Source organism: Salvelinus fontinalis, chromosome 1, assembly GCF_029448725.1.
Source record: "Salvelinus fontinalis isolate EN_2023a chromosome 1, ASM2944872v1, whole genome shotgun sequence".
Classification (NCBI taxonomy): Eukaryota; Metazoa; Chordata; class Actinopteri; order Salmoniformes; family Salmonidae; genus Salvelinus; species Salvelinus fontinalis.
Window position 1 is genome coordinate 67362133 of NC_074665.1, and position 23568 is coordinate 67385700.

The 23568-nt window shown below is 40.7% G+C and overlaps 1 protein-coding gene across 2 annotated transcripts in view; it reads left to right on the forward strand.

Moving 5' to 3' along the window:
* LOC129860230 (ribosomal protein S6 kinase alpha-2-like) overlaps positions 1-23568 on the forward strand; it is a 52179-nt gene that overhangs the window by 9713 nt on the left and 18898 nt on the right. Inside the window, exons 1-5 of one of the 2 annotated variants that reach the window (XM_055930612.1) lie at positions 387-1137; positions 15190-15306; positions 15424-15505; positions 16397-16477; positions 17463-17542. In XM_055930612.1, the coding sequence (XP_055786587.1) occupies positions 1039-1137; positions 15190-15306; positions 15424-15505; positions 16397-16477; positions 17463-17542 (459 nt within the window). In that variant the 5' untranslated portion in view covers positions 387-1038. Of the gene's footprint in view, positions 1-386; positions 1138-15189; positions 15307-15423; positions 15506-16396; positions 16478-17462; positions 17543-23568 lie in introns of those variants that run through there. The other variant, XM_055930611.1, reaches the window with a different exon arrangement.

Below are 23568 nucleotides of genomic sequence, written 5' to 3' on the forward strand. Positions count from 1 at the left end.
ATACCAACCATAACAACTTTTTAAAAGAATGTCAAAAGCTGGTTAATGTGTGAACAGTATAACCTTTCTTTCAGGTATCTCTGTAATGTGTCTGTATCCATGTAATTGTATATGTATTTATGTAAAAAATAGGACCTCAGTGGAAATAATTCCCTCACTTTATTGTACAATTAGTTGGATATATTTTATAGAATTATAAATATGGCATCAATGTTTAAAATCGGATTTCCTCTTAGCTGATCCTTGTTTGAAGCAGACACTAATCAGCCGACACTCCAACCTTAATTTATTCTGAGGTTGGGAGGATGTACATATTTGGGCTACCTGTGTAAACACAGCCTTAAAAACACCACAACATTCACCTGTGATCCATGCATCCGTAACATGCCTGACAACAGATGAGACGTCTCATAATTTCACTGGGCTTCATACCAACATTGCATGCTGCTCTCTGAGTCTGTGTCCACCCTCCTTGATATCTACATGAGGTAGGGGTGTATCATGAACATGTGGATTAGTTGCTCTCTGTTGTCAGAGAAGGGGGAGTTCTCTACTATCAACGGTGAGAGTCCTGTTTGATTGGGCGCAAAAAGAAGAAGCTGAATGTTGGGGAGGAGGGGAGCCCTCGCTTGCTTCACATTGCATGACTGCACCGTGCTGATTCAGCCGGACAAAAGGGATAGCGGCGGGTGCTGAGGACCGTAATCGCCAGAATCACTGCTGCTTGGATGGCACTGTCAAATCAAATCAAATCGTATTGGTCACATACACGTGTTTAGCAGATGTTATTGCGGGTGTAGCGAAATGCTTGTGCATATCAAAGCATTGCGCTGTAGCAAGGACGTACGGACACTGCAGTGGTGTCAACAGTGACCAAATCGCTGGTTTTCCTGGTGGTTGTTTATCTGCCATATAGGAAGTGGATTAGAAGAGAGTGGCTGGGAGGAAACTAAATCCTTCTCTATTGTTGTGTACTGATCTGGATTTAGGTGTTGAGCAAAGGCAAACTGCCAATGCAGATCTGAAGCGGGGCACACAATGGACACGAACATGCAGAAATTTACAGTTAGGAGATGGTTTTCCATCTACCTTCAGAAGAAGTCACGGTCCAAAAATGCGAACCTCTGCAGATTAGAGGTAAGTGTATTGTTGTTTACTGCCCAACTACTTTGTGTCTGTGTGTGCCATAACGCAGAATAATTGTTTGCTAAAGGTGTGATTCAGCTGCCACTCAATGATGTTGTGGTAGGCTGTTGTGGAACCTTGTGTCGGTCTTGTTTGTTACCCGATATTAGGCTATACTTGCCAGTACAATTTCAGCATTTTGACAAGCTTTGTAGACTACCATTGCCCAACATTTTCATTAAAAATCATGTTGAATTCTGTCAACCTGCTCAACTACAGCTTTATTTTTTGCTTGTAAGCAGGAATTGGGAGGATAGCATTGTGGTCAGATTTGAGAAATGGAGGGCGAGGGAGAGCTTTGTATGCGACTCTGTGTATGGAGTACAGGTGATCTATATTTTGTCCCCCTCTGGTTGTGCATTTAACATGCTGATAGAAATGAGGTACAACTGATTTAAGTTTCCCTGCATTAAAGTCCCCGGCCACTAGAAGCGCCGCCTCTGGGTGAGCGGTTTCTGGTTTCCTGTTTGCTTATTTCCTTATACAGCTGACTGAGTGCGGTCTTAGTGCCAGCATCTGTCTGTGGTGGTAAATAAAAAGCCATAAAAAATATAGGTAACTCTCTTGGCAAATAGTGTTGTCTACAGCTTATCATGAGATACACTACTTCAGGCGAGCAAAATCTAGACACTTCCTTAGATTTTGTGTGTGCTGTTCTATCTAGCCGGTGCAGCATATATTCCGCAAACTGAATGTCCATGTCGTCATTCAGCCATAATTCTGTGAAACATAAGATGTTACAGTTTTTGATGTCCCGTTGGTAGGATATTCTTGATCGTATCTCGTCTAATTTATTGTCCAATGATTGTACGTTGGCAAGTAATACTGACGGTAAAGGCAGATTTCCCACTCAGATTTCCCACACCCGCCATCAGCGGATCCTTATGAGGCACCCCACTCTGTGTTCTCTGTACCTGCGTCTCTTGCCATTGACAGGGACTTTGGCCTTGTCGGGTGTCTGAAGTACATCCTATACATCCTGCTTGTTGAAGAAAAAATCTTAGTCTAATCCGAGGTGAATGATCGCTGTCCTGATATCCAGAAGCTCTTTTTTGCCATAAATATGGTGGCAGAAACATTATGTACAAAATAAGTTACAAATAACATGAGAAAAAACACATAGCACAATTGGTTAGGCACCTGTAAAACGGCTGCCATTTCTTCCGGCGCTGATAAATGTACTAAAATAGGAAAACAATTTGAAATTTTAACTTTCAAATGGTACATCAAAAGTTTGAGGTCCAGACATCAGAGAATGTTGATGTGAATATCTGTTTTATATTATACTGTCAATTCTCCATAGGAAACCTATTGAAATCATAGAAATGTACTGTATATTGAAGAAAAATATAAACTCAACATGCGAAGTGTTGGTTTCATGAGCTGAAATAAAATATCCCAGACATTTTCAATACACACAAGAAGATTATTTCTCTCAAATGTTGTGCACAAATTTGTTTACGTCCCTGTTAGTGAGAATTTCTCCTTTGCCAAGATAATCCATCCACCTGACAGGTGTGGCATATCAAGAATCTGACTAAACAGCATGATCATTACACAGGTGCACCTTGTGCTAGGGACAATAAAAGGCCATTCTAAAATGTGCAGTTTTGTCACACAACACAATGCCACAGATGTGTGCAATTGGCATGCTGACTGCAGAAATGTCCACCAGAGCAGTTGCCAGATAATTTTATGTCCATTTCTCTACCATAAGACACCAATGTCAATTTAGAGAATTTGGCAGTACGTCTAACCGCAGACCACATGTAACCACGCCAGCCCAGGACCTCCACATCTGGCTTCTTCACCTGCGGGATCGTCTGAGACCAATCTCCCAGAGAGCTGATGAAACTGAGTATTTCTGACTGTTATAAAGCCATTGTGTGGGGAAAAACCCATTCAGCCAGTCTCCCCCAATGGATGGACCTGGCTCCCAAGTGGGTGGGCCTATGCCCACCCATGGCCGCGCCCCTGCCCAGTCATGTGAAATGCATAGATTGGGGCCTAATAAATTTATTTAAATTGACTGATTTCCTTATATGATCTGTAACTCGGTAGAATCATTGAAATTGTTGCATGTTGTGTTTTTTTTATTTTTGTTCAGTAGGTAATAGAATGGACATGACCATATAAGTTGACATTCGACGGTGGGTGGACCGGCGGCCATCTTTGTGGTAGTAATTTAGAAGTTACAATTTCAATTCAATTAAAATGTCAATTGTGGACCAGATCAATTCCAGTGGTCCTAAGAGACTGGTCCGTTCTATGAATTATGTTTCTGATTAAAATGACACCCTCCCTGTATTCAAGAGCATGTTGTGTCTCAACCGATGGCGGACACAACACAAAAATCTCAGATTATGTAAAATAGGGTCTAAGCTACAACGTATGCAAATATGATTTGTTTTATTTTGTTCACACGTTTTACGATAGTTGACGTTTTTTTTTCTTCCATCAAGACATTTTAAATAGTTTGACAACCCTGTTGTAAGCTTTTAAATTATATCAAACTCAACCATTTATCTTTTCCAGTGATGAAGACATGGATGTCTCATGGTAGGGTGGGGTATGCAAAATGGGTCAACTTTGAGCACCTTTATCTCCTGAATGTTTGGCATTCAGGTCCAAAAAGTAACAATCTGACAACTTCTTCAATGGGCAAACAATAATGCAAAGTTGTCTTTTAAATCAAAAGGGATGCTGTGAAAAAGTCAGTGGTGTTTAGGTAAAAATACTTTAATGTACTACTGAAGTAGTTTTTTGGTATCTGTACTTTACTATTTATATTTTTTAACAACTTTTATTTTTACTTCACTACATTCCTAAACAAAATAATGTACATTTGACTTTGTACATTTTCCCTGACACCCAAAAGCAAGACAGGAAAATGGTCCAATTCGTGCACTTATCAAGAGAACATCCCTGGTCATCCCTACTGCCTCTGAACTGCCGGACTCGCGAAACACACATGCTTCATTTATAAATGAAGTCTGACTGTTGTAGTGTGTCCCTGGCTATCCATAAATAAAAAAAACAAGAGAATTGTTCTGTCTGCTTTGCTTAATATAAGCAATTTGAAGTGATTTTTACTTTTGATACTTAAGTACATTTTTGCAAATACATTTACTTTTGATCCTTAAGTATATTTAAAACAAAATACTTTTAGACTTTTACTCAAGCACTATTTTACTGGGTGACTTTCACTTTTACTTGAGTCATTTTCTATTAACATATCTTTACTTTTACTTAAGTATGACAATTGGGTACTTTTTCCACTACTGCAAAAAGTGATTGCATTCAAATGGATTTTTCCCTAAACCACGTTTCCCCAATACCAAATACAGCTTGGGGGTGATTTTATTTGGCCACCCAAGTTATCTGAGGAAAAACAATGTTTATATATAGTACCAATCAAATGTTTGGACACCTACTCATTAAAGGGTATTTATTTATTTGTACTAGTTTCTATATTGTAGAATAATAGTCGAGACATCAAAACTATTAAATAACACATGGAATCATGTAGTAACAAAAAAAGTCTTCAACAAATCTAAATATATTTTATATTTGAGATTCTTCAAAGTAGCCACTCTTTGCCTTGATAACAGCTTTGCACACTATTGGTATTCTCTCAACCAGCTTCATGAGGTAGTCACCAGAAATGCATTTCAATGAACAGGTTTGGAATTTCTTTCCTTAATGAGTTTGAGCCAATCAGTTGTGTTGTGACATGGTAGGGGTGGTATACAGGAGATAGCCCTATTTGGTAAAAGACCAAGTCCATATTATGGCAAAAACAGCTCAAAAAAGCAAAGAGAAACGACAGTCCATCATTACTTTAAGACATGAAGGTCAGTCAATCCGGAAAATTTCAAGGACTTTGAAAGTTTCTTCAAGTGCAGTTGCAAAAAGCATCAAGCGCAATGATGAAACTGGCTCTCATGAGGACCGCCACAAGAAAGGAATACCCAAAGTTGCCTCTGCTGCAGAGGATAAGTTCATTAGCGTTACCAGCCTCAGAAATTGCAACCTAACTAAATGCTACAGAGTTCAAGTAACAGACACATCTCAACATCAACTGTTCAGAGGAGATTGTGTGAATCAGGCCTTCATGGTCAAATTGCTGCAAAGAAACCACTACTAAAGGACATTAATAAGAAGAAGAGACTTGCTTGGGCCAAGAAACACGAGCAATGGACATTAGACCGGTGGAAATCTGTCCTTTTGGTCGGAGTCAAAATTTGAGAGTTTTGGTTCCAGCCGCCGTGTCTTTGAGACGCGGAGTAGGTGAACGGATGAACTCTGCATTTGTGGTTCCCACCATGAAACATGGAGGGGGAGGTGTGATGGTATGCGGGTGCTTTGCTGGTGACACTGTCTGTGATTTATTTAGAATTCAATGCACCCTTAACCAGCAGAGCTACAACAGCATTCTGCAGCGATACGCCATCCCCATCTGGTTTGCACTTAGTGGGACCATCATTTGTTTTTCAACAGGACAATGACCCAAAACACCTCCAGGCTGTATAATGGCTATTTGACCAAGAAAGAGAGTGATGGTGCTGCATCAGATGACCTGGCTTCCACAATCACGCAACCTCAACCCAGTTGAGATGGTTTGGGATGAGTTGGACTGCAGAGTGAAGGAAAATCAGCCAACAAGTGTTCAGCATATGTGGGACCTTCTTCATGACTGTTGGAAAAGCATTCCTCGTGAAACTGGTTGAGAGAATGCCAAGAGTGTGCAAATCTGTCATCAAGGCAAAGGGTGACAACTTTGAAGAATCTCAAATATAAAATATGTTTAACACTTTTTTGGTTACTACATGATTCCATATGTGTTATTTCATAGTCTTCACTATGGCTGGCACTGTAATTGGGGACCCCTGCCCTAAATGTATTCAGTACTTGGTCTTATTGCAACTGTTACTGAGATGCATGCATTGGAGGCTGCTGAGGGAAGGACGGCTCATAATGGCTGAACGGAGCGAATGGACTGGCATCAAGCACATGGAAACCATGTTTGATGTATTTGATACAATTCCGCTCCAGCCATTACCACGAGTCCGTTCTCCCAAATTAAGGTACACATGATTAAGCATAGCCTAATGCGGGCTGGATTTGGTGTACCTAGGTCTATTTGCTCATTTGTTTATTAGGGACTATAATATTTTAAGAGGCTACTTATATTGATTCTTGAAAAATACAACTTGTTTTTGCTTATTGAGCTTAGTTTAACAGTTTAACCCAATCAGAACCCAAAATATAAACTTGTTCTACTCCATTGTTTGTAAACAATCTAATTGTAAACAAACATTGTATAGCTTCAAAACATGGTTACAACTATCGTATTGATCAAATGGATGGTCAGTCCTTGCATTTATATGCCAGTCTATGAATTTGATAGAGGTTACATTTCTCCAGCCCCATCAGTAAGCTGTTTACCCAGAGCGGTGGCCGGATGAGTGCTTTATTGTTTGAACTGCAGATTGACCCTTTCAAATTATTAATTCTTTATTAGATTTGGACTGAAAAATGTAAGCATGAAACCAAGATCTTCAACGTATTCTCTAGGCCTAGTTTTACAATTGTAAGTTTCGGGGGGAATGAGAATTGGAACAGTAGACAAACATGTCAAACCCAACCACTACACAGGTGATTGCAATCTTCACCTTTTTCTCCGCCACACTGCAAAGCTACCTGGGCATGGCGCTGTTCAGCAGCCGTGGTGCTGAATCGAGGATTAGTCTTTTGTTCATTCGAAATTTCAAATTGATCCCAATGCTATCCATGGTGCTGCCCATGGTGCTGAATGTTGTGCGATGGTTAAAGGCACAAGTTATTCCTGCATGTTTGGAATGCCTTCTAAAGTGGTGGAACCACAGATATCCTATTAAATTACTATGTGTGGAACTCTGTACGATAAAAAACGATATACTACACTGAGTGTACAAAACATTAGGAACATCTGCTCTTTCCATGACAGACTGACCAGGTGAATCCAGGTGAAAGCCGTGATCCCTTATTGATGTCACTTGTTAAATCCAGTTCACTTCAGTGTACATGAAGGGGAGGAGACAGGCTAACAAAGGATTTTTAACCTCTACGGGATCAGTGTCCCTATACCTGGACGGTTGTTGCTAAAGTGCTCTGTGACTAGAATGACGTTGTAAGTAACAGCCATCTTTCCAGGACATATACATTTTTATATGTGCAGAATGCTTAAAATCTTGTTAATCTAACTGCACTGTCCAATTTTACAGTAGCTATTACAGTGAAAAAAGACCATGCTATTGTTTGAGGAGAGTGCACAGCAAAAAACTTTTATCACAGCAACTGTTTTGATACATTCACCTCTGAAGGTAAATAATGTACTTACATTCAGTAATCTTGCTCTGATTTGTCATCCTGAGGATCCCAGACACAAAATGTAGCATAGTTTTGTTTGATAAAATCAATTTTTATTTTCAAATGTAGGAACTGACTTCTACAGTTTTCCTTTCAAATGGTATCAAGAATATGGATATCCTTGCATCAGGTCCTGATCTACAGGCAGTTAGATTTGGGTATGTAATTATTTTTTTTAAAGGGTCAGATACTTTTTTGAGGTTTTAAGCCTCGAAACAATTGAGACATGGATTGTGAATGGGCAAGACAAAATATTTAAGTATGGTAGTAGGTGCCAGGCGCACTGGTTTGTGTCAAGAGCTGCAACGCTGCTGGGTTTTTAACACTCAACAGTTTCTCATGTATATCAAGAATGGTCCACCACCCATAGGACATCCAGCTAACTTGACACAACTGTGGGAAGCATTGGATTAAACATGGGCCAGCATCCCTGTGGAACGCTTTCGACACCTTGTAGAGGCCATGCCCCGGCAAATTGAGGCTGTTACCCCACTCACAACATATTTCTCTGTATAGCATGCACCTCAATTACCTCGACTAACCTGTGCCCCCACTTGTTGACCTTGTGTACCAGTACCGTCCTGTATATAGCCTTGTTACTGTTATTTTATTGTTGCTCTCTTAATTATTTTTTATTTTTCAACAAAAAAAATGAATTACTATCTTTACACAATTGTTTCTTAACTGCGTTGTTGGTTAAGGGCTTGTAAAGTAAGCATTTCACTGTTGTATTCGGTGCAAATGTTTTCAGACTAGTTGGGATCTAAGTGTTAGCTAATGGTACTGTTTGTGTGAACATTGCTGGGGAGTTATAGACATGTCACTGCTTGTGACTGTTTGTCTTACAGAATGCTGTGTGCAGTTATCAGTAGAAATCACATTCACTTTGACGTCTCTTTGTAATCCTTCCTGAGTGTCTCAAAGCAAGATGTTCAGACAGACCAGCCTCTCTGAGATAATATGTAGTCATCATGTACCAAACCACAATCCCTTCACCAGGAAACAGACATTCACATCACACACTAGACATAGGGGATTTAATATTACATGCTAGACGTAGGGGATTTAACATCACACGCTAGACGTAGGAGATTTAATATTACACGCTAGACGTAGGGGATTTAATATTGCACGCTAGACGTAGGGGATTTAATATTGCACGCTAGACGTAGGGGATTTAATATTGCACGCTAGACGTAGGGGATTTAATATTGCACGCTAGACGTAGGGGATTTAATATTACACGCTAGACGTAGGGGATTTAATATTGCACGCTAGACGTAGGGGATTTAATATTGCACGCTAGACGTAGGGGATTTAGTATTGCACGCTAGACGTAGGGGATTTAATATTGCACGCTAGACGTAGGGGATTTAATATTGCACGCTAGACGTAGGGGATTTAATATTGCACATTTGCAATACACTGAGCAATGCTAAGCATGACTAACATAATGCATACAAATTACAGGTCGACCGATTATGATTTTTCAACGCCGATACCGATTATTGGAGGACCAAAAAAAGCCAATACCGATTAATCGGCCGACTTTTTAAAATTGTATTTATTTGTAATAATGAAAATTACAACAATACTGAATGAACACTTATTTTAACTTAATATAATACATCAATAAAATCAATTTAGCCTCAAATAAATAATGAAACATGTTCAATTTGGTTTAAATAATGCAAAAACAAAGTGTTGGAGAAGAAAGTAAAAGTGCAATATGTGCCATGTAAGAAAGCTAACGTTTAAGTTCCTTGCTCAGAACATGAGAACATATGAAAGCTGGTGATTCCTTTTAACATGAGTCTTCAATATTCCCAGGTAAGAAGTTTTAGGTTGTAGTTATTATAGGAATTATAGGACTATTTCTCTCTATACGATTTGTATTTCATATACCTTTGACTATTGGATGTTCTTATAGGCACTTTAGTATTGCCAGTGTAACAGTATAGCTTCCGTCCCTCTCCTCGCTCCTACCTGGGCTCGAACCAGGAACACATCGACAACAGCCACCCTCGAAGCAGCGTTACCCATGCAGAGCAAGGGGAACAACTACTCCAAGTCTCAGAGCGAGTGATGTTTGAAACGCTATTAGCGTGCACCCCGCTAACTAGCTAGCCATTTCACATCGGTTACACCAGCCTAATCTCGGGAGTTGATAGGCTTGAAGTCATAAACAACGCAATGCTTGAAGCATTGCGAAGAGCTGCTGGCAAAACGCACGGAAGTGCTGTTTGAATGAATGCTTACGAGCCTGCTGGTGCCTACCATCACTCAGTCAGACTGCTCTATCAAATCATAGACTTAATTATAACATAATAACACACAGAAATACGAGCCATAGGTCATTAATTATTCTTGCAGTGAAATACGGAACCGTTCCGTATTTTATCTAACGGGTGGCATCCATAAGTCTAAATATTCCTGTTACATTGCACAACCTTCAATGTTATGTCATAACTACGTAAAATTCTGGAAAATTAGTTTGCAACAAGTCAGGCGGCCACAAACTGTTGAATATACCTTGACTCGGCGTGCAATGAACGCAAGAGAAGTGACACAATTTCACCTGGTTAATATTGCCTGCTAACCTGGATTTCTTTTAGCTAAATATGCAGGTTTAAAAATATATACTTCTGTGTATTGATTTTAAATCAAATCAAATTAAATTAAATTGTATTTGTCACATACACATGGTTAGCAGATGTTAATGCGAGTGTAGCGAAATGCTTGTGCTTCTAGTTCCGACAATGCAGTAATAACCAACAAGTAATCTAACCTAACAATTCCACAACTACTACCGTATACACACAAGTGTAAAGGGATAAAGAATATGTACATAAAGATATATGAATGAGTGATGGTACAGAACGGCATAGGCAAGAGGCAGTAGATGGTATAGAGTACAGTATATACATTTTAAGAAAGGCATTGATGTTTATGGTTAGGTACAGTCGTGCAACGATTGTGCTTTTTTTGCAAATGCGCTTTTGTTAAATCATCCCGTTTGGCGAAGTTGGCTGTCTTTGTTAGGAAGAAATAGTCTTCACGCAGTTCGCAATGAGCCAGGTGGCCCAAACTGCTGCATATACCCTGACTCTGTTGCAAGAGAAGTGACAAAATTTCCCTAGTTAAAAGATATTCATGGTAGCAGGCAATATTAACTAAATATGCAGGTTTAAATATATATATACTTGTGTATTGATTTTAACAAAGGCATTGATGTTTATGGTTAGTTACACGTTGGAGCAACGACGGTCCTTTTTCGCGAATGCGCACCGCATCGATTATATGCAACGCAGGACACACTAGATAAACTAGTAATATCATCAACCATGTGTAGTTAACTAGTGATTAGGATTGATTGTTTTTTATAAGATAAGTTTACTGCTAGCTAGCAACTTATCTTGGCTTCTTACTGCATTCGCGTAACAGGCAGGCTCCTCGTGGAGTGCAATGTAAAGCAGCGTTGGACTAGTTAACCGTAAGGTTGCAAGATTGAATCCCCGAGCTGACAAGGTAAAAATCTGTCGTTCTGCCCCTGAACAAGGCAGTTAACCCACCGTTCCTAGGCCGTCATTGAAAATAAGAATGTGTTCTTAACTGACTTGCCTATTTAAATAAAGGTGTAAAAATATATATATATACCTACAGTATACTGTAGGTCATCAGCCTTTACAAACAGCATGCACAGAATGATCAGCCTTTACAATACGGCATGCACGGAATGATCAGTCTTTACAAACGGCATGCACGGAATGATCAGCCTTTACAGACGGCATGCACGGAATGCATGATGATGATGGTTTGGAATAGTAAACTGGTATAGCTGCTATCAGAGTTGACATTAGAACTACCAAGCTACCATTGAGATGCATAAACATGAAGTCATGGTCAAATAGCTGAATATGAAAACGGCAGTTTTTATCCAGGTGGCCCATGCAGGAATCATACCCAAAATGATTGTATTGCAAGCACCATTGTCCAACCGACTGAGACATTTTGTCAAGTTGACTTTTTAAATCAAAGAGATTATTTTGAAATACACACCATCAACAGCTGTTGACCCAGATAACAAATCTTGGTGTTCAGAATACAGTACGCATGTCACTATGTCATCCATGTTTATTGGTAAAGAGTAATAGTTGGACAAGGGTTGTTTATTATTTTGATTCAATAAGATAATCTGCACTGGTGTCTTTTAAAAAATACTGATTTAACAACAGACTGATTGGGTACTGTGAAAACCTACTAGTACTACCAGGTTGACTCCCTCCACAGGTAAATGTTTTCTTTTCCATTCCAGTATTTTAGAACAATGTGAAAGGCTGTTAAGTGGAACTGAGCTAAATCCATTCTCGCTTTCTTTCTGATGTGTAGTAGTAATGTATATATTTTTTTTTAATTCCCCACAGACTTAACATTAGTTTGATCTTTAGGATAATAGAGCAATTCTCTGTAATCTAAAATGGTATAGTTTTCTTCCAATTATTCTATTTCAAAAACAGGCCTCGTTTGGAAAACAAAACTGATGCTTTAACTAAACTCAGCAAAAAAAGAAAGTCCTCTCACTGTCAACCTCATTTATTTTCTGCAAACTTAACATGTGTAAATATTTGTATGAACATAACAAGATTCAACAACTGAGACATAAACTGAACAAGTTCCACAGACATGTGACTAACAGCTGCATTAAGTACTGAAGTGCATCTCCTCCTCATGGACTGCACCATATTTGCCAGTTCTTGCTGTGAGATGTTACCCCACTCTTCCACCAAGGCACCTGTAAGTTCCCGGACATTTCTGGGGGGAATGGACCTAGCCCTCACCCTCCGATCCAACAGGTCCCAGACATGCTCAATGGGATTGAGATCTTCACTGGCCATGGCAGAACACTGATATTCCTGTCTTGCAGGAAATCACGCACAGAGCGAGCAGTATGGCTGGTGGCATTGTCATGCTGGAGGGTCATGTCAGGATGAGCCTGCAGGAAGGGTACCACATGAGGGAGGAGGATGTCTTCCCTGTAACGCACAGCGGTGAGATTGCCTGCAATGACAACAAGCTCAGTCCGATGATGCTGTGACACACCGCCCCAGACCATGACGGACCCTCTACCTCCAAATTGATCCCGCTCCAGAGTACAGGCCACGGTGTAATACTCATTCCTTCGACGATAAACGTGAATCCGACCATCACCCCTGGTGAGAGAAAACCGCGACTCGTCAGTGAAGAGCACATTTTGCCAGTTCTGTCTGGTCCAGCGACGGTGGGTTTGTGCCCATATGTGACGTTGTTGCCGGTGATGTCTGGTGAGGACCTGCCTTACAACAGGCCTACAAGTCCTCAGTCCAGCCTCTCTCAGCCTATTGCGAACAGTCTGAGCACTGATGGAGGGATTGTGCGTTCCTGGTGTAACTTCGGCAGTTGTTGTTGCCATCCTGTACCTGTCCCGCAGGTGTGATGTTCGGATGTACCGATCCTGTGAAGGTGTTGTTACACGTGGTCTGCCACTGCGAGGACGATCAGCTGTCCATCCTGTCTCCCTGTAGCGCTGTCTTAGTGTTACGAGAATTTTGTTCTCAGTTGTTCATAATACCAAATTGAATTAATTACTCAGCCTGAAACCCATAATTTGTAAGAAACTGGTTGAAATGAATCAGGCGGAGGCCCAGCTACAATTGTCAGGAATGTTTATTTAGAGAGCTCTGCTGTGTATATACAAAAACGTTCCTTTAATACCTTCTCTAACCTACGCACATACATACACACTAAACTTTGGATTCTCTCTTATCCTGGAGTCTCACCAAAGTGTATTACCACACAGCTGACAGTTCCAGTCTCCTCCAGATACGGGAAATCTGGAGGGGCTCTCCATGTCTTATCTTATCTCCCCAGAGTTATAGCCCGGTCGGTTCAAACATAGTTTAATGATCCACTTTGTTTTCTTTAGGCACACACATACCTTCCTCTCTTCCCATGTACATGCTACATGACCTCTTTCTTATGAACTAACATTATTTATCAATACAGAAAAACAGGGTAGAATTCAATTAGTTCTAGTTAAATGTATACATAATTTAGTCATTATTCATAAAATTCATAACACTTAGGGGTCTTACAGTACGGACATTTCAATGTATTGCCCTGGCAACATCTGCAGTCCTCATGCCTCCTTGCAGCATGCCTAAGACACATTCACACAGATGAGCAGGGACCCTGGGCATCTTTCTTTTGGTGTTTTTCAGAGTAAGTAGAAAGGCCTCTTTGGTGTCCTACGTTTTAATAATTGTGACCTTAATTGCCTACCGTCTGTAAGCTGTTAGTGTCTTAACGACCGTTCCACAGGTGCATGTTCATTAATTGTTTATGGTTCATTGAACAAGCATGGGAAACAGTGTTTAAACCCTTTACAATGAAGATCTGTGAAGTTATTTGGATTTTTATGAATTATCTTTGGAAGACAAGGTCCTGAAAAAGGGACGTTTATTTTTTTGCAGAGTTTAGTATTAATGGATGGTGTACTGGTTACTGTGGAGTATCACTGTTTGTACAAGGCATCATGACTCATTTCTTTGTTAACTTTTAGACAGCGGACTGTTGAGGTGTTAGAGGTTTGAAAATATAAAAAGCCCATGGGACTGACACCTTGGATAGCTACAGAGCATTTGTAATCCCATTGTTTGATTTATTTGCCTTTATTATCTAGAGCCCCTACAGAGGTCATCCTTAACCCATTGATTCTTCATCTACATGATACATGATTTTCTTCCTATTCAATGCTGTGTTCAACATGATATAGTGAAGGAGAAGTTATAGGTTAACGTAAACCATAAGGGACAAATCGGCATATGGATTTGAAAAGCATCCTTTTTTATTTCATCCCAATGATATATTGTATGCAAAGGGTTATGTAACTGTTTGTTGTACTTGTATGTATTGAGGGAGATAAACAGGTTTAACCATGCTCTCTGATGTGTCAGCGTGGCAGATTCTGCATCAATCAGCGACAGTCAGGGCAGGACTCTCACATGCCTGGGTCGGCATATTTCAGAGGCACGTCATGAAGACAGCATTAATAGCCGGAGTGTTCCCTTTTAAGATCTCCCGTTTGGCAGCCACATAGCCCCACTCACGCAAAACATGGTCACACTAATCTCCCCTGATAAGAGGGGAACAGGATGGACTACTGGCTGGTTCTGTAGCCAAGGTCACACTCTGACTGTTAGCCTGCAACATCTGTTTCAAATCCTCCTATTGTCACCAGTTAACGTGGATATGTTTGGAGATTGAGAATACTAAGGGAAAAAAGTGTAATAGCAATGTGCATGTTCTATCCTTCGATGTAATAATGCTGAGTTTCCTCTGATACTTGTATACTCATGATACTAGCTGTAACATCTCAATTCATGATTATGTTGAGTAGTCTCCGTTTGCCCTGATCAAATTTGACTTCTCTAAATTGGACATCTGACTAAATCCCTCTTTCTGGCTCTCCCTGTGTCTCTGGAACGACATGGGTGTTCTTGGTATTCCTATAATCACCTGATTGATTTGATATGAGGGCCATCTGTTTCCCTGCAGGACGATGGCATCCTGAAAGAGATCGACATCAGCCAGCACACCAAAGAGGGCTTTGAAAAGGCAGACCCCTCCCAGTTTGAGCTGCTGAAAGTGCTAGGCCAAGGCTCCTATGGAAAGGTAAACATATAGCTACCTGAATTAAGGTGTTCGCATCTATATTACACCTACTGTGTATGTACTATGCATTCGTCACATTTCCCCTACTGTTCAATCTGATATGAATCTCCTCCATAGGTGTTCCTGGTGAGAAAAATCAAAGGCTCTGACAGAGGACAGCTTTATGCCATGAAAGTGTTAAGGAAAGCAACGCTAAAAGGTACTTATTCTGATACTTTCGATGTTTTTCATTGGACCAATCTTACTAAGAGCGTAATATTATTACAGTAAACAGACATGATATGGGTATGATTTAATTCCCTATCCAGCCAAACTGGTTTTCCGGCATAAGTAATAAAATATATATTCATTTTTTTATTATTATTTTTTTTTACATCTCACGTTTCCTATACTCATCAAATCTCAGTCAAAAACATTTTACGTTTCCTATACTCATCAAATCTCAGTCAAAAACATCTTGCGTTTCCTGTACTCAACAAATCTCAGTCAAACGCTTTACATTTAAAAAAAATCTGCTCTAGATAATGAAATGCAGCCTTTTGGCCCTGTCTCAGGAAATGGAGATGATGTTCTCCTTGCTTACATAATACAGGCACAGCTGCAGGAATGTCCTCTGCAAAGCAGAGAGCCACTGCAAGAGGAAGCTGGCATAATATTCTGCATTGCAGCACAGGTGCTTGAGGGGATTATGATTTTGATTATTATTGATAACGAAGTAGCTGACCTCCATTTCTCAGGTGACATAGGGAGAAGGCTTAGGTAATGCAGATAGATGAGCATAATGCAGCAAGTCATTGCATTAGCTCACTCTGTCTCGATTATGCGATGACATTCCCAATGCACTGATTAGGTAAGTGGCTGACTAGTGAGGGAGACGTTACATATGCATGGTTGAGTGGTTTACAGATTTTCATAGTATCAACAGTTTTGACAGTATAGAAATTTATACCTGAGGTATTTTATACAGTATCGTCAGACACCGGCCCAACTCTAATGGGTTGTATATGTATAGCTTTTGTCCACATCTGTTCAGTTCTACAAGTATCTTAATTCATTACCACTATTTTGATAAGCTTTGTCTGTTTTTCAGTTCGGGATCGGGTGCGGTCCAAAATGGAGAGAGACATTCTGGCTGAAGTCAACCACCCCTTCATAGTCAAACTCCATTATGGTGAGCGTATTTCCCAAGTGCTGTCTTTCTCATCCATGCAACCATGTTCTGACTGGCACACATACATACAACAAACATTGAGACATGAAAACCCTCTTGTTAAGACAGCCAAATAATTATGTGATGAGATTGTCTTTAGCCATCAGTTGTTAGAATGGTTCTGCCATTAGGCAGCAGGCAGAAACACATTGTGATATCAAATGGAGTAGGTTCTTGCATTGAATAACTCTCCAAGCGTTTTATAAGACTTGGCACGTCCCTCTAAACATTTCAGTGACGTCTGGAGCCCTTCAGACAGCGTAAGTCATCACTCCGTCTCAAAGCACCTTACCTCCTTATTTATTAGCATGCTCTGAGTATTGCCACAGCAGCACCAGGCAAACAGATGCACTCAACAAAGCAGATAATAGGAATACACGAGAAGACTATATTATCAAAATTATACCAGGAAAAAAGATTTGCCTTGACATGTACCTTTTTAAGCAGAGCCGGATTACTGAACGGGCACATAGGGCACATGCCCCGGGGCCCCCCGAACTCCAGGTGGTACCCAACCAAATTGATTCATTTTGGGTTGTGGTCCCCCTGGTTGTGGGCCCCCCAGATAGCATATGATAGCTAAATGTGTAGAATTGCAGGAAATTGGCTATACAACTGCCAAATCGTCTGAGCCTCATTGTAAAAAATATATATATATATATATATATATATATTTACTTAACCTTTATTTAAACTAGGCAAGTCATTTAAGAACAAATTCTTATTTACAATGACGGCCTACCCCGGCCAAACCCGGACGACGCTGGGCCAATTGTGCGCCGCCCTATGGGACTCCCAATCATGGCCAGATGTGATACAGCCTGGAATCGAACCATGAACTGTAGTGATGCCTCTTGCACTTTGGAGTGTTTTCATTTTATTGCATGTCATGAGCGAAGGAGAATATGTATTTTGCGTGACCATTTATGTTGTTTTTATGGCCCAGCCTTTCAGACGGAGGGGAAGCTATATCTGATTCTAGACTTCCTCAGAGGGGGAGACCTCTTCACACGGCTTTCTAAAGAGGTCAGTCATCATGTTACTCACTGTGATGGCTTACTGCTCATTCACTGTTTTATTAATACATTCAATCACCACATGCATATGTTTAAAAATATAAATACTTTTATTTCCAATAATTTGTTTTCTTGGTGCAGATGTCCCTTTTTGATTGAATAGGTACAGTATATTTCGAGGTATTCTCAATTTGCGTGATATTACTTTTTTGGTCAACTCAACAGCAATTGGTAATTTGGCTTATAGAGTAAAAACTCCCAAGTAAAAACCCTTGCAATGCGTTATTTTTATGTCATGACCCTTGAACTATCTCTTTAGATTTGTTTGCCTTTATTGGCAACAGCAACAAACAAGCACATTCCAAAAGAGCTGTAGATGAATGGTATTCTGCCCTCATGAAAATCTGTTTTGATGGCCAATTGAATGTTCAATGCCGAGCTATTAATGGTGTCACGATCGTGTGGCGGATTGACGGACCAAAATGCAGCTTTTGGAAAATAAGCCATCTTCTTTATTAAACACAACACGAAGATGAACACGACACAAAAACTCTATACAAAATAACAAAACGACCGTGAAGCTACAAACGTTGTGCACATACAAACAGGCTACAAACGTTCTTACATAGACAATTACCCACAACCAATGAGAGCCTATGGCTACCCTAAATAAGGCTCCCAATCAGAGACAACCGAAATCAGCTGTCTCTAATTGGGAACTCATTCAGGCAACCATAGACTCTCCTAGATAACTAACCAACATAGACAACACTAGACATATACACTCAACACAAAACCATCTACTACACCCCATAACCCCTTTACCAAATAAACACCCAAAACCAACAAAACATAAACATTACCCATGTCACACCCTGACCTAACTAAAATAATAAAGAAAACAAAGAATAATAAGGCCAGGGCGTGACAAATGGATCTTTGACACTTCTTAGTAGTACACGGATTCATCATGCCACTTTGGGGCCCATCACTGTGCAGCACAATGGCCAATTTATAACTGCCTCTCTGCCACCACCATAGTTAGCTTTCCTGTGAAGGGATTTCAGAGCTTGAGCCAAGTAGGACGTTCATTCATCACACGTGCACGTTCCAAAGCTTCAAGACTCATTCTGTGACTAAAAATAGGTCCGTCCTCCCCACTGATTCAATCGATATGTATAAACACCCTGCCATTGACCAGACCCCATCAGGAATAGGTCCCTATATTGCAAATGTTCATTCCTAATTGGTTTGGCTTTAATCTTGTACTTCAGCATCTCTGAATGTCCATGCATTCATAGTGAGTTGAAATGAGTAGGCTACTTCAGTAATAAAGTGTAGCTCTTTCAAGTGCTCACTTCCAATTACCAGCACAGGTTTATTTCAAACCACAGACATAATGGCTTGTGTGGTATGTCTAGCATGGGCTTTCGATGCAAACATTTTCAAGTGCTCACTGCCAATGAACAGCCCAGACCTCATCAGTCAGATTACAATATATCCTTCTTTGCATTGATTAATTACTCCTGAATCCAAGTAACTAACCCAGGGTTGGGGGGGGAATTATTATTTTGGGTTAAATAACACTCCGGGTCACATTTGAACATCTAAAACTAGATAGAAATTATGTAGAAATTATTTTCAAATAACTGCCCTTTTTCTGGCCTGCAAAATTATTTTGACGAGTAAATCGGTCCCCAAAAAATTGTGGCCCTTCGTTGAATTTTGAAATCCCGATGTGGCCCTCGAGCCAAAATTATTCCCCACCCCTTCAATAGCCTGTATTGTAATACTGCTATTATGAAGAAATTATAGATAACGACTCAATTGATGAAACCATTGACTCATAGAGTTCCTTTGGGACATTCAGCTAACAACTGCAGATTGTTTCATCACACCATACTTTTTTTTACTCATTATTTGGCAATACGCCAAGCTATGTGGATTGCAATAGTTTGTGTTTGTAACGAACAATGGTCATATTTAACATGATACTTGACTCCATGATGAACTAAGATGCATGTATCATATACAGTGCATTCGGAAGGGATTCAGACCCCCTTGACTTTTTCTACATTTTGTTACATTCCAGCCTTATTCTAAAATGTATTAAATTGTTTTTCCCCCTCATCAATTTACACACAATACCCCATAATGACAAAGCAAAAACAGGTTTTTAGAAATGTTTGCAAAAAATGTAAACAATAAAACTGAAATATCACAATTACATAAGTATTCAGACCCTTTACTCAGTACTTTGTTGAAGCACCTTTGGCAGCTATTACAATCTCGAGTCTTCTTGGGTATGATGCTGCAAGCTTGGCACACCTGTATTTGGGGAGTTTCTCCCATTCTTCTCTACAGATACTTTCAAGCTCTGTCAGGTATGATTGGGAGCGTCTCTCCAGAGATGTTTGATTGGGTTCAAGGCGGGCTCTGTCTGGGCCACTCAAGGACATTCAGAGACTTGTCTCGAAGCCACTCCAGCATTGTCTTGGCTGTGAGCTTAGGGTCGTTGTCCTGTTGGAAGGTGAACCGGTCCTGAGCGCTCTGGAGCAGGTTTTCATCAAGGATCTCTCTGTACTTTGTTCCATTAATCTTTCCCTCAATCCTGACTAGTCTACCAGTACATGCCGCTGAAAAACATCCCAAAAGCATGATGCTGCCACCACCATGCTTCAACATGGGGATGGTGCCAGATTTCCTCCAGACGTGACGCTTGGCATTCAGGCCAAAGAGTTCAATCTTGGTTTCATCAGTTTCTCATGGTCTGAGAGTCCTTTACGTGCCCTTTGGCAAACTCCAAGGGGGCTGTCGTGCCTTTTATTGAGGAGTGGCTTCCATCTGGCCACTCTACCATAAAGGCCTGATTGGTAGAGTGCTGCAGAGATGGTTGTCCTTCTGGAAATTTCTCCCATCTCCACAGAGGAACTCTAGAGCTCTGTCAGAGTGACCATCATGTTTTTTCCCTGACCAGGGCCCTTTTCCCCCGATTGCTCAATTTGGCTGGGAGGCAAGCTCTAGGAAAAGTCTTGGTGGTTCCAAACCTTTTGGTACCCTTCCCCAGATCTCTGCCTCGAAACAATCCTGTCTCGGAGATCTACGGACAATTCCTTCAACCTCATGGCTTGGTTTTTGCTTTGACATGCACTGTCAACTGTGGGACCTCATATAGACAGGTTTATGCCTTTCCAAATCATGTCCAGGCAATTGAATTTACCACAGATTGAGTCCTATCAAGTTGTATAAACATCTCAAGGATGATCAATGGAAACAGGATGCACCTGAGCTCAATTTTGAGTATCACAGTAAAGGGTCTGAATACTTATGTAAATATTTAAGATGTTTTCATTTTTAATACATTTTAGAATAAGCCTGGAGCGTAACAAAATGTGGGAAAAGTGAAGGGGTCTGAATACTTTCCCGAATGCACTGTATATGAATGTTATCAGATGTTAGCAAGTTATTGATTTCATGAACCTTATTTCTAAGGTTACATATATTAATATTCTTAGCCCTATCCTGGGTAGCTTATCGTAGATAAATATGGAGAGAAAAATGTACTTGTGAGTGTCAGTTGGTGTGTGTGATGTTGGGCTGAAACAACTGAACATGAAGCTTGGCTCTCTCACTCCTCCCAGGCTTTTGGGACAATGTGCTTTGCTTGTTGTAGCGGATGTAAGCAATGTCCCAACGCTCTCTGGCAGCTTTTATAGCTTGGATAAGTTATTTCCAGCTCTGGCGCACAGCTTCAAAGAAGTCCTCGTTGAGGTAGATGTTGGTTTCTCTCAAGTTCTTGGCTCTCTCCAGAACAGCCGTCTTGTCCTTGAACCTCAGGAACTTGACCACTATCGGCCTGGGTCTATCATCTGGGCTGGTTACAGGTTTTCCAGACCTGTGGGCGTGCTCCACTTTTTCCTCAGACTCCGTCCAGGCCTCATGTGGAGACTGGTATGCCATCCACAACAATGTTATTCCTCCTGGATTGTCTCTCTAGTCTAGATAGTAGGGCCGGGAATTGCCAGGGACCTTACTATACGATATTATCACTATACTTAGGTGCCGAAACGATATGTATTGCGATTCGATACTGTGATTTTATTGCGATTCGATGTTCCAAACATATTGCACACCATATGTCTGCTGTAGAGGGACAAGACAGAGCCATGATAAAATCAGTCATGGAAATAAAAGTTCTCAAGACAAATTGGAGTTGTGGTGTAGGTACAGCCAATTAGGACAAAAATAATATTCCTATATTGTCAAAACGATATGATATATCGTCAAAAATAATATCCTAATTTCACTACTGTTTTCCCAGTCATCTGAAATAATGATCCACAGACTGCTGTCATCTCACGTGGGCTTACAGTTTGTTGTCATCTTGCTGCAAGACATCCACCTCTCCCTGGGAGAACTGAAATACTATTCCTATGTTCTTGGACTTTTCTGATCAGATTGCCCATTATTTTGTTCGTTGAGTCCACCAGTATTTGGACAAAGCTCTTGAAGCTATTTTCCTGTTGTTGTAACAATTGCTTGTTGACATATTTTTGTTGATTTTAAAAGACCACGCACCAGTGATAGTGAAACACTGTCCTCTCCATTTCTCCAAACTTCTTTAACTTTGGGCGGCATGACGGTAGCAACGTGCGCTAATGCTGGTTAACCACGGAATTCCAGCCAGCACAGCTCACAGGGCTGATATGAACAGCAACAAACAGCAGAGATTTAAACTGCCACTAGGCCTGGGACAATATCAGTATCGCGATACTCATTAGTATCGTGGCAAGGAAACAAAACTTGAAGCAGATTTAACTTTAGGAAAACAGACCTAATGTTGGAACCAAACATCATTATGTTGTCATCCAGAGTCACATTTATTTCTTTGTCCAGCTATAGCACACTATATTTTACATACAGCAGGTTTTTAAAGGACCAAAGAATTTGTTCTGCTTTGTGTTTTAATTTTTGCCATGGAAAAAATTGTGCAATACTGGTATCGTCACAGCCCTACTGAGCACACACTCCTGGGGGCCCCTGTGTTGAGGGTCATGGTGGCGGAGGTGTTGTTGCCTACTCTTACCACCTGGGGTCGGCCCGTCAGGAGTCCAGGATCCAGTTGCAGAGGGAGGTGTTCAGTCTCAGGGTACCGAGCTTGGAGGGCACTATGGTGTTTGAAAACTGAGTTGTAGTCAATGAATAGCATCCTCACATAGGTATTCCTCTTTTCTAGGTGAGAGAAGGCAGAATGGAGTGCACTTTAGATTGCATTGTCTGTGGATTTGTTGGGGCAATAGGCAAATTGGAGTGGGTCCAGGGTGTCTGGGATAACGGAGTTGATGTGTGCCATGACCAGCCTTTCAAAACATTTCATTACAGATGTGAGTGTTATAGGGTGGTGGTCATTGTGGCACGATGCCTTAGTGTTTTTGGAACAGGAATGATGATAGTCAGCTTGAAACATGTGGGGATTACAGACTGGGAGAGGTTGAAAATGTCTGGAAAGACACCTGCCAGCTGGTCTGTACATGCCCGGAGGACACGCCCTGGAATACCGTCTGGCCTTACAGACAGAGAGATATAACCTAGTCCTCCGGATCAGCGGGGGGCCTCATGCAGGGCTCTGTGTTGTTTCCAAACCTCTCATTGAGTACCCCAGCCATTCTTATTTGTTCAATTCCAACTAGCATACCTGCTCCAACTAATCATCAAGCCCCTGATAGTCCCATCAAGCCCCTGGTATTCGAGGGGAGGTTTACTCAAAGAAGTGATTAAATGGATGGAGACCTTGATTATTATTGAATAATAAAAACAACCTGCAGTCCGGATAATAGACCACCAATTTTGGAAATGCGTTCATCCATTCACCCATGTTTCCTAAAACTACTGCCTCCTATGTGTCATCGTGACTACTACCAATCCTTTTGTGAATAATAACTGGAATGAAATTGAGCAAACAATTTGTCTCTAGATTTAAATTTGCTCTTCTGGGCCGACAGACAAGTGGGAATTGAAATATGAATGAATTACTGC